The sequence below is a fragment of the Phyllostomus hastatus genome, unplaced genomic scaffold (genome assembly GCF_019186645.2).
Source record: "Phyllostomus hastatus isolate PE091 unplaced genomic scaffold, TTU_PhHast_1.1 phas_scaffold_501, whole genome shotgun sequence".
NCBI classification, from domain to species: domain Eukaryota; kingdom Metazoa; phylum Chordata; class Mammalia; order Chiroptera; family Phyllostomidae; genus Phyllostomus; species Phyllostomus hastatus.
The window spans coordinates 3,192,980-3,205,448 of record NW_025334033.1 but is presented as its reverse complement, the minus strand read 5'-3'; the positions used below and the strand labels follow the sequence as shown (position 1 = coordinate 3,205,448).

General features: G+C 39.8%; 1 protein-coding gene across 3 annotated transcripts in view; it reads right to left on the bottom strand.

Annotated features, from left to right (window-relative positions):
• FMN1 (formin 1) overlaps positions 1–12,469 on the bottom strand; it is a 355,246-nt gene that overhangs the window by 168,949 nt on the left and 173,828 nt on the right. For all 3 annotated transcript variants that reach the window (XM_045823499.1, XM_045823500.1, XM_045823501.1), the window contains one exon: positions 9,127–9,277. In XM_045823499.1, coding sequence (XP_045679455.1) covers positions 9,127–9,277 — 151 coding nt within the window. The remainder of the gene's footprint in view (positions 1–9,126; positions 9,278–12,469) is intronic.

Here is a 12,469-nt window from a genome sequence, read left to right as displayed (position 1 = left end):
AATGTACCTTATCCCAGTGTTGTAAGTAACATTTATGTTCCTGAATTGGACACGGAAGAAGAGAACCACACCCAGAGTGGAGGATCCAAAAATCTTCAGCATTAATATGAATGCAATAACCATTGGAAAACAAAGTTTAAACGGTTTTTGTTGTGCTTGTTGTAAACTAAGGAAGTTGTACAAGAGAATCTACAAGAGAGTAAAAAGTGATGTGATAATTAGGTCATGAATTAACCCCCTGGTACTTGCAGCTCTATACCATTTTTAAAGACCCCTTCTCACCTCCTAGGATATTTTGCACATGCAAAATGCCTAATGTGACTAATAAGGTACCTAGCATAAAAGTTAATTAATGAAAATGAAAACACTAAAACCCGGGTTATTTAGTAACCAGGGCCTGGAGCCAGATCCCAATTAAACCATTCTTCTGGTGAAGGAAGGGATCAAAATGCCCAATAGGTTCCATCTGGCTGCTTCCTGTGGGTCAATCTAGAGCCTCGTGTCCTTTTCAAACTAGCCTTTCCAACCTCTCCTTTCCATTGCAATGAGGAGCTAAGGATAATCCTCACCCTGGACTGGGGAACTAACTCCAGGACTCTCCTGCTCACGTGTAAGGGGCTTGGCAGCTCAGGAATCCAGCTGGAAGCAAGCAGGACTCACTAACTCTTCCCAGCCCAATCCCTTTTGTCATTCATTCCACTGGAGGGGCTCCTAACCCTCCAATCCCATTTGTACCCCACTGAGGAGATCTGATAATGGTCCTGGCAGAGCTGTGGCTTTTCATAACTTCTGGCAGGGGCCTCGCTGACCCAGAACATGGCTGCACACATGATTTCTTCTCATACTGTCTCTGTAAATTGACCGTGGCTAACCTTGCTGCCCTAATCAGATCAATCAGAATAACATTTCTTTAGCTGCTGCATGCTGGCTGCCTCCTGGGCTGAGGCGTGACTCAGAGTCAGGCTCAGATACTGAAGGCGGATTTTTGAGTTTCCAGTGGTCTCAGGTTTCCTTTGCTTTTATCACAGTTGGTGAGCTTTGTACAGCCCGTGTTTACAGCCATGCAAATTAGCCTCAGCTGGAGAGAAATCAGGTCAGGCCCGAATGAAATCAAGCTCTGGGCCCCAAGGTATATTATCAAAAATTGAAAATAGTGGCCATAGTACTGCAGTCAAGCCAGACTGTCCTAAGAAACGTGTGGATAGCTTTGTCTAATGTAACCTGAACTCTTCTTGACTTGGCCTCTGGACCCTGAAAATTGAGAGATGGAGGGGAAGATGGTAAAGGGCCATCACAAGCCAGTGGGGGCTGGCCAGCTCAACCAATGGCTGCTGCCACTAAATGCATTTTTTGGTTAAGTAGAGACGAGTATGAGAAGGGAAATTTTGCATCTTTGAAAGAAGAAACACTATGGTTGTGAGGCTGGTTTGGAGTAAATCACATGCTGTTGACTAACAAAGCAAGGTCCAGCCTCACGGTTTCATTCTTCTATTCACGCATTTGTATACACTCAGTTTTAAAATGTATGTGTGAAGGTGTCCACATTCAGATGTGATCTGGTGTGTTGCATCTGGAAAGCATCTTTAAAAACATCCATTTGAGATGCCATGACAGTTAGGAAAACTAAGGCCAGAGAGGTTACGTGACTGGACACACAACAACGGCTCACTACCAGTTACTTTCCAGACACGCTTCCTGGTGCCTTTCCACTGCAGTTCTCCCCATCATGTTCCCAGTCCTGCATGCAGTACCGCAACACACAAAGAAATGTGGTTTGCTTCCAAGTAATTCTTCAATACACTTATGTCTCTTCAAGACATGACTGAGGGTTTACTAATCCCTAACGATCACTCCCTGAGCTCCCACGTACTTCAGATCCACACAACTTAGTACCAGAATATGCCTGGATCCGTGTGTTATAATGTTGGTTCACACATGAACCCCTTGTCCATCTGCCCTCTAATAAGTAAAACAAAAGTCAGTGGGTCTTAGGTGTCCCCATTTGTAAAGTGGAAGTAATGACCAGATAGTGGGGATTTATCTAATTAAGGTTCTTATCTTGTGACAGATAAGAGACCCCAGACCCAGAAAATTTAAGGGACTTGCTCAAGACTCAATAGTTGGTTACGGTCAGAGCCAGAAGTAGAAACCAGGTCTCCTGACACCAAAGCCAGTGTGCTTCTGTCACTCAACAATGACCAGAGAAGGAAATTCAGACCTCTCCAAGTGAATTTAAAGTCAGGACTTATAGTTAAACTCAGATCAAAATCCCATGTGTCAGGTAACTCAGAGCACAAGCTCTGGGGTTGCTGCTGGATTCATTTCCTTACCACTTAAGAGCTGTGTGAGGCTAGGCAGGTTATACAACTCTCTTAGCTCCAGCTTCCTTACCTACAAAATGGGAATAATAGTAGTAACCATCTTACTGGGTTCTTATAATGACTAAATAAGTTAATACATGCCAAGCACTTAGCCAAAATCCACTTACTTAGCATTAACTATCATTATTATTATTACCACTGAAATCTTCACTGTCCACATTAAGCATGTACCTGTGAGAACATGTGTATGTGCAGGGGCTGTTTTGACCTTTGCGTATACTTCACAAAGCATTTATGAGTTCATTTGGAAAAGCATCCATGTGACTTGGGTTTGTGACTTAAATATACAAGTAAGATCTTTGCCTATTCCTGTTATTTTGTTAATCCTCACCTGAGGATGGATATATATGTGTGTATGTATATATATCTCAATATTTTATATATACACACACACATACACACACACAGAGTGATTTGAGAGAGAGAGAGAGAGAGAGAGAAACATTTATCTGAGAAACTCAACTGGTTGTCTACCATACATGCCCTGACCAGGGATTGAACCTGCAATCTTTTTTGGTGTACATGATGATGCTCCAACCAACTGAGCCACCAGGCCAGGGCAAGATCTTTGCCTATTCTTGTTATCTTCTCACATACTCCTAAGCTTAAAGCAGGAGAGGAGGCTAGAGGAGTCACTGCCATGACCAGGGTGCCAGCATCAGCACTCACCCTCAAGCCACTGACCAGCACCAGCCTGTGTCCTAGTCTTAGAAAAGGGCCTGTATTAATCATCAATGAATAAGGTCCAAGAAAATACAGGAAAGACTTCAAATTGTTGCTCAACTAGGAGGAAAAAATAAATACTTTTAAAAAACACAGATATGTATAATGGTTCTCTCACAGACTATCTTGTAATATCTAATTATCCATCTTTGTTTTCTAATTAGATAACCCCAAATCCATATCGAAATAAATCTTCAATCCCTTTCCATATGGAAGACTTAAAAAGCTCTGTGTGTATAGATGTGTATGTGTGTGGGTGATTCCAGAATTAGTCCCAAAGGGGCTAAGTCTAATACTTCATAAATTTTTATACTACAGTCATTCACTCTAAACACTGGAACTATGTCTACCAATGATTTCTATTCTACTATTACCTACTAGCCTTTCCAATATGCACTTGGCTCCCAACACTTTGCGTGGATAATTTGCTGTGAAATTTGGCCTCGTAGTCCATAATAAAGAGATTTAACAAGACTAGAGGGGGTGCACAGGAGCAGTTACTCTCTTGTAGGTTCCATTCCTCAGTGCTCTGGGAGAGAAGCTAATTTAGCTTTATATCTCAGCATTCTAAGGTGCCCTCTTGTGGTTTGGGGCAGGTAATGAGCATCCCAATGACACTGCAACTGGCTTGAGGTGCGAGTCCAGATTAAGTTACTGTTTAACAGCCAACAAGAGAAACACAGCTGAACTCCAAGAATAATATGCAGATTCAACATTCTGAAAGAATCATTGATATCCATATTTGACAAGTTCTAACTGCCTCCTTTTTTGCAATAAGTAAATAAAGTAAAAGTACAACTTAACATTTTGGGCTATCTGATTTCCAAATAAAATTTACAAGGCAAAATTTTTGTAAACTGGTGCCTGTCTGGACTAAAAGCTCCCGTTTGCTTTTAGTAGATTTAGCCAGTGAGGGGCCTTTAAGCTGAAGAACAGGAAGTCCCTGATCATTCCAGCTATCACTCAAGGAATCTGGACATAGCACTAATGATCTCAAGGTCACACACTGGTGCAATCAACACATACGCAAGTTATTTCACTCATTTCTATAGATGATAACCCCTACCTTTGCTGCTCATTTTTCAAATACATGAGTGCTCATATAAAGGGCACTGCAAACTCATCCTCATTCCTGGGGGCAAAAATAATGCTCGTACCTTACCGACGCAGCTGAGAAATTATCTTTGTACACAAAAGCTGAAATTATATAAACTTGGAAGGCAATAGGTTATGAAACCCTATAAATTTATGTTCAGGCTTCCAAACAACGTTTTCCTTCCACCCTTCTCCTCTCCCCACTAAACTGAGACATCAAGTCTGGGACTGGAGCATTACAGCTATGATCTGCGCCAAAATGACCAAATTACAACTGATGGCTTTTGGCTCCAGGATGTTTCAACAGACTGGTGTCTGCTGAACCATCACCCCTCCCCACCTGACTCACACCCCCTCCTTGCCCAGTGCTCAGAGAAAAGCCATTATTTCATTATTCTTGAGAAATATCTATCAAAAAGGTAGAGGGAGAGGAACGATTTTATATATCTTACAGAGGAAGGAACGAGAACAGAGATTATTTATAATTCAAAGTGAGATTGTGCCATTTCAAGAGAAGAATATTGGCAAGTCACGCTGACTTTCTGAAAGTTGCTGGGCAAGTTTAAAAAGCAACTGGAAAGTTTATCAGAGCAGCTACTTCCTCGACAGGCACCAGCAGAAAGAATCTCAGACAATGAGGGCAGATTTCTGGCTCACTGTCAAGATGCTGACCTATCTTTCCCAGGAACAAATGTAACTGAGAGGCCGTGCAAATATGGGCGTATTGGCAGTGGAAACTTGTTTTACAGTGCAAGAAGACTATATAAGCCAACGTGAGATGAACTACTAGATGTCTGCATGTGTCATTAGAGAAAGTTGTGAAATTCTATAAATATTGAAAAATACAGGAATGGTGTAGAGATTAGCCTTTGCAAATACTTCCAGGAATGGACATACTAATGTCTTGAGACCTTCAACAACCTTGTGGGAATCAGTGACATTCAAAAATTCCTTTGCAAAGCTTCCATATTAGTTCATAAACTAGGAGATTAATACATAGTTCTAGAGAATACTTAAAGTACTTTCATAACCACGATTTCACTTTACTGTCATAACAACCCTGTAAAGAATTGTTATTCCCCATTTTATAGAGAAGGAACCAGTGTGGGAAAGGTAAAGACTTGCTCGGAAGGTTATCACAGAGCAAACAACAGGAGACAGTACTCCGTATGGGTGCCAATGAGAGCCGACGTTTTGAACCCTGCTTCTCCATTTGGTGATTGCTACGTTTGTCACGGCAGAGTGGTCTGCTGTCGTGAAGGAGATTGGCACAGGCCTGAGTATCCAATGCAAATCTGTCAGTTAGTATTTGTTTATAGCTAATATATAAACTATGGGTAGAGCCAAAGGGAAAGAGGTCCAAACCCATGTATTTCATGTTGGAGTTAAACGTAAAATGTCTTTTGATTCAAAGATTTGGCTTCCTATTGGAAGAACCTGAAGAAAACTGGACAATTTTACAATGAAAGAAATATTTTGGATTTGCACAAGAATAGCTATATTTTTGGATGATTTTAATAATGGCTATTCTCATTCAAAAACATCAAATCAAACATCCCAATAACTATTGTTACCTTCATCAGTGTATCAAATTATGTTTTAAATAAAGGGGAGAGGAACACACTGAAGCTTTTATACATCATCTCAAGTCTTCCTCATCACCGATATCTTCCCAGTTAAAAGTGTGCAAACCCTAGAAGTCACTTCATCTTTCTAGGTCTCAGTGTCTCATGTGTCAGACCAAGGTACTCAATTAGGTGATTTGGAAGGTTCCTTCCAATTCTTAGACTATATGTTATTATAGAACAGGATGCCTGCCTAGTTTAATAATATATGTGCCTATTTCCTTTAAACTGGTGCTGATGGTAGGAACTTCAAATGCTAGTCTGGAAGATGAAACTAGAAACTAGCATCTGAGTTCAGCAGAATCTTGACAGTTATTTCTGCACCAGGAATGAGGTACGCGAAGAGAGATGAAGACCAGATCCATTTAAGAGATGTTCACATATATGTGTCAGTGCTGGCTAAGCCCCTACATCTGAGATTCAGAATGCTGGCTGTTTTAATCTCTGACATATACTACACATCAGTCATTATGAAAGGCCTATTTGGCAAGTGTCTGCCTGGTCATCTTGTACGGGAACCATTCTGTGCTTCAGCTGATGAAGTTGGCCTCCCATGCTGAAACTCCTCAGCTGCTCACAGCCTCTACAATTCACTTTCATTTTCATTTTAAAAGAAAAGAAAACAAACATCTGACTCTCGGAAGAGACCAAGGGATCCAACTTGATGCTGGAAATCTGACCACAGGCATGGAGGGAAGGCTTATAGGAGGCAGGCTTAGGGTTTTCTGGCATTGATTCAGCTTGTTATTTTCTTTAAAATTTAGAATCCCAGCCCTAAGGTAGGCCGCAAAGCTCACTGAAACTCCAAGAAGCCTTGAGACCAGCAAGCCCAGTGGACCGACGTTCTTGGCCCCACTTAAAGAAAAAAGTGGAGACTACACACGTGCAGATTAGATGGGGTGCAGCAACCTCGCTGGTCAGACAGATTAAAGAGTTCAAACGAAGGGAGTTTTCCTCCTCAGACAGGAAAGCAAAATAAACACATCAAGGACTAACCACTTTTGTGAAAATCTTTTGTTGAATAGGCAAACAATTATGAGATAAGAAATGAGAATAAACAACCAAATGCTTTGATGTTTTAAAAATACTCATTCAACAAAACAGAAGTAATTAGTTTTATGAGTAAACAACATGTTACCAAGCATCCAGAGAGAGAAACAAAAGAATAGGAATCTGAGAAGCAGCAGAGAACAAAACTCAGTTTAATATGATAATGAGTAAGAATGCATTTAGCAGAGTTCCTGGTTAGTCAGAGGATCCTAGGAGTGGCAAATAGAAGTGAGTGCATGGAATATGGAGATTCTTCTTTTGTGATTTGTAGAGAAACAAGTCTTCTGTTTCTGTAAATGGCATTTAAAAAGGCAGGCAGTCTTTAAAGCACACTTATTTCCATCTCATACCAATCTAACTGCATGGGAATACATTTTATAGCATTTCAGTTGACTTTTTGCCTGGAACTAATTGTTTTTTTTAATTTAATCTTTATTGCATTTTTTTCCTTTACCATTTAGTCCCCTTATAGTTCCCTCCCCCAGCAATCCCCACACTGTTGTCCACATCCATGAGTCCTTTTCCCTTTTTGTTCAATCCTTCCACCCCTTAACCTCGCACCCGCCCCTCCACTGGCTGTCATCCTGCTCTCCATCTATGAGTCTGTCTCCATTTTGTTGTTAGTTCAGTCTGTTCATTAGATTCCACATACAGTGAAATCATATGGTGTTTGTCTTTCTCTGACTGACTTATTCACCTAGCATAATGTTTGCCAGGTCCATCCATACTGTAGAACTAATTGTTTTAGTAGGAAAATTCAAATTGTCACACGTAACATGTCTTCTTAAAAGGTTTGTTGTGAAATTTAATTATTGTTAGGGTCACATTTTTCTCATGAAAATACAATTCCAATGGACTTAAGGGGTGAAAAACTTTCATTATCATTTTCACTCATAATTCAAGTCAGTGAGAAAGTCTGATTTCATTCACAGAAAACTGCATTTGGACTTTTGTTATTTTTCCCCTGTAAGGCACAGCTGATTTCATAATCACAGTGTTACCCTGGGATATGAACCAGTGAATGAGTCCACTTATATAATCTAAGAATGAGGAGTTGATGATAATATCATTCTATATCACACACTATTGAAAAAAGATCCCCACACCCTCTTAGATTTGAATTCCACAACATCCTGGTGGGTCAGCTGGACTCAGATGTTGTTAATCTTCTTTTTACAGAAAAGGGGAAATACGATCTGAAGAAGGAAGATGATGTACCCAAGCTCACACAGCAAATCAATAGCGGGACCAAATACTTTACTTTTTCCTCCACACCATCTAAGCTATTATCAAAGCGCTTACACAGAGAAATAACAGCAGTGGCAGCTACAGTAGCAAACAAGAGCAGCCATCATTTGCTGAGGGTGGGCGGTGTGCCAGGTACAATGCTGAGCATGATATATATATATGATGTATCATATATATTAAAATAATTAGAATAATGATATAAGCAGGCATCATCCCATGTTATGATTAGGCAACCAAGGCACAGAGTAGAAGAACTAGGCCTTAGGTCACATAGCCAGTGCATGGCACAGTTGTGAATCAACCTCACATTTATCTGACTGCTTGAGAATAACCTTCTTCTCTGATGGGATGACTGGGAGCGCCAGATTTCAAGTCCTCAAATCTTTGCTCAGACATCTTTGCTGAACACTCTAAAACTGTAGCCCCATCACTGCCAGGCCAAAGTTCATCCTCAAGTCATGATTGCCTGATTTAATTTTTGTTTCTAATGTTGATTGTTAATATAAGCTCCAGAGGACAAGAATCTTAGTTTTTTGTTTTTTGTTTTTTTACCAATATATCTCCAATGCTTCAACTGTGCTATCCAATAGAACTTTGTGTAATGACAGAAATATTTTATACATGTGCTATACAGTAGCCACTGGCCACAGAGCAAAACTGAAAAGTGGCTAGTGCCACTGAAAGGCTGACCTGTTTACTTTATCTAATTTTATTAATTAAATTTTAATAACCATATTTTTTCAATAGAATTAATGGCTAAAAAATAGGTCTAAATTAAATTGGAAAAATAGTTAGAAACTTCAGGTGCTATGAGCAAAATAGCAAGCACGCATTCTCAAACTATTGGCTCCTTTTTGTCACATGTGACTCAGAGCCTTCCAAAACATGTTTTTGAAAACAGAGAAAGCAAACTAGCAGCACATAATGAACTCCCATGTGTGACAAATACATATATGTGTGTATACACATATGTTATTACAAGGATTACTATAATCACTCAGTACCTTTTTGACCTTGTTTTTTTTCTCATAGGTCTCTGAAAGAGGTTTTTTCTTCTGCTGAGTTGTGTCTTTGGAGAATAAATACTCAAATTCACTAGTATCCCGAATATCAGGTTCTTCTAAAGAATCCCACAAGGTTGGTGTAGCGCTTTGGCTTAAAAGAGAAAATGAGAAGTTAAACGTAACAACCAAAACATAAGAGAACAGAATACAATAAAATTTCTAATTCATTTTTTAACTCATTAAAGAATAATAAAAGTTTACAACCTGATTTTTTTCAAAAAAAAGTCAACCAACTGAAAGCACCTGTTGATAAAAATCTTAATTAAAAAAAAAACATGCGCATATGCACACACACATCCTTAGTACAGTTTGGAAAAGCGTTTAGTATTACACAGTTTTTTAAGTCAAAATGTGATATGCAGCATTAAAGCAAATACATATTTCCAAAACAGAATGGACATTAAATAAAATCAGAGAGAGAGAGACAGAGACTAACTTTATGGGAGCAGAAATCCTGGGATTCAGAGTGTTGAGGCCCTGTGAGCTGCTTCTCCCTCAGTCTGTGGGGTTCCCATGATGGATAAACACGGGCATCAGTAAAGGCTAAAGAGATAACCGATCCTCAGACATGATGGGATTTAATTCTTTTTTTTTAAGATTTTATTTATTTATTTATTTTTAGAGAGGGAAGAAAGGGAGAGAGAGAAAGAGAGAGAGAAACATCAATGTGCGGTTGCTGGAGGTCATGGCCTGCACCCCAGGCATGTACCCTGACTGGGAATTGAACCTGCGACACTTTGGTTTGAAGCCCGCGCTCAATCCACTGAGCTACACCAGCCAGGGCGGGATTTAATTCTTAAATACAGGGTCTAGCAGAAGTAACATCTGCTTGAATGTGTTTGGTAGAGTAATAATATGGGTGTAATAATTTATAGTTTTAATTTGAATGTTTTACCTAAATGTCACGTGGTGTGCTTGAGTGTGAAATTATGTTACAGAATTACATGATTATGATTTTGTAATAAAAGAGTTTGTAATAAAAAAGGGGCATTAGACACTGTAGCCTGAAAATGAAGTTTACCTCCCTTTGGATTTCTTCCACTGGTTTTAAATACAGTTTTCTGGTCAGCTCAATCCAGGACCCACAAGATGTGAGTGAGTTGTGCTCATTTAGAAAAACTTGAGTTATAATACCCACCCCAACAACAGTATTAAAAATAAAAACAAACAAAAAACTCCATTGCAACAACCCTCCCTGGGTTTTCACCTAAAGCAGTCATGAGGAAATGGTTTTCTTCTGTCTTCAAAAAACAGGGCCACCCTAGTTTTGACACAAAGACAAGGAAGAAGGCATGGAAAATCCAGTACCGGAGAGCTGGCTCGGAGAGCCGATTTAGGTGAGTTGTTACTCGGGCGCCCTTTAGTCAGGACACATTTCCTCCCTAATGTCCACTTTCTTAACTTAGCTCCTAATCTAATTTTTAAACACTTTTAATGCAAAGAGAGAAGAATAATGTCTTGTCTATACCTGTATTGCCTTTCAAACATACTGTATGTTATGATCCATAATATCTATAAGCTCTTACCTGAAAGTATATACCTGAAAAATATGTATTGTTTCAATGCATATTGTCTCAGTCAATGAAAACTTTTGCTCTAGTATTGTGTAAAGTGGTCCACAAAAGGTTTTGACACTAGAAGGTGATTTTCATATTCAAAATAGTTGGGACACTGGCTTTTCAGATGTGCGTGTTCACATTTGCTATGTGTCTGCCTCTTCCATGAAATATGCCATTTTGGTTCTGCCTCATTCGTTTCTCTTCATTTTTTGGTTAAATTATCATTTTTCTAATATAATACTTGAGCCATTTAGGAATATTTATGTAACATATGTGAGTTATAACATATCACAGTATAATAAATACCTGTAAAATCATCACCCATGGGCTAGACCCTTTTCAGTGAAGCCCACTCATCTATGTGCTCCTTCCTCAGCCATCCACCTGTGCCACTCAACTTGAATTTGAAACACGAGCACGAGTAGTGTTAAGTGCTTATCTCGCCTGCACTCAGGAAGGGGCTCTTGATGGGAGAAGAGAAGCAGGGAATTTTGGAGCAGCAGCTGTTTAAGTGCTACTACTTTGAGCCTCATGAAGGTTCTGGGAAGCTGAGGAGGGGATGCTTAAAAGGAGGTGAGATGGTGCACAAGGCAGACTGTTAAGGTTCATCCGCATCATCTCCTGTACCTTCATGGTTTGGCCCAGCTCCCAAAACTCTGAGCTCAGGCCAGTATGACTAGCGCTGTAACTCATAGTCCGGGGCACATTAGGTTTGGCAGGCAGGGTGAGCACTTTGTCACCATTTACAACACTGTTTCTATAGGAAAATACACTTCCAATAATAAATAAAAGACTGAAATATACCTCTCAGTAAGTTGGGGGTACCTGGCATTTAGTGGGTCAGTAACAAGAACTCTGTTACAATGGACCATCTGCACTCATGGTCAACTCGTTTCTGACCACTGAACATATAATTTTAGTTCAAAAGAAGAAGGCAGGAGGAAGAAGGAAAAAGCAGTGGGGAAGGGGCAGGTGGAGGAGGGGGAGGAAAGGAAGTGGGAAAAGAAGATGACGAAGATAGATATTCATTAGGAAGATGAAAAAGTAGAGAGATGATGGTTTATTCTTCTTTAATTAAATGTCTCTTTCTTGTTCTAGAAACCAGAAAACAGACTAAAAGAAGCAAAATGGCAGAAGTTAAAAATCAGTTCATGTTAGTAGTGAAAAGCAATTTAGGTGGACGAGAGGCAGTGTGAATATAGTGGAAAAAGTTCACATTTTACTCCCAGTTCCCCAGGAGACCAAGGCCAAAATTTTTCATGTGTACAATATACAAAGTGCTTACCACATCCAGCTGTACAAAACATTAAAATACATTTCATCTATTTTAAAAGAGCACATCCCAAATAACTTTACTTTTGTCCATAAATACATACTACACAGAATCTTCAGACCATTTTACCTTCAAAGAAGTAGTCATGCCCTTAGGACAAAACATCAGGAGGGACCCACAGTAGGAAATGGGATGTGCAGTGCAGCAGGCAGGGCTCATACTGCAGTCTTCACGCATTGCAGTGGGGGCCTCCTGGTCCTCCAAAGTCAGGGTCAAGGGTGACATGTTCACCAAGGAGGACTCTCCTAATGTCCCAGGTCAGGAAAGTTCATACATTCATCTACATCTCATTATGCTCAAAACTTAAGCTCTAAATTCATGGTAAAACTAATAAGAGCTTGAGCATTCAATTGTTTTCTTTCTCAAAATGGCCAACTACATGAGGAAGGAA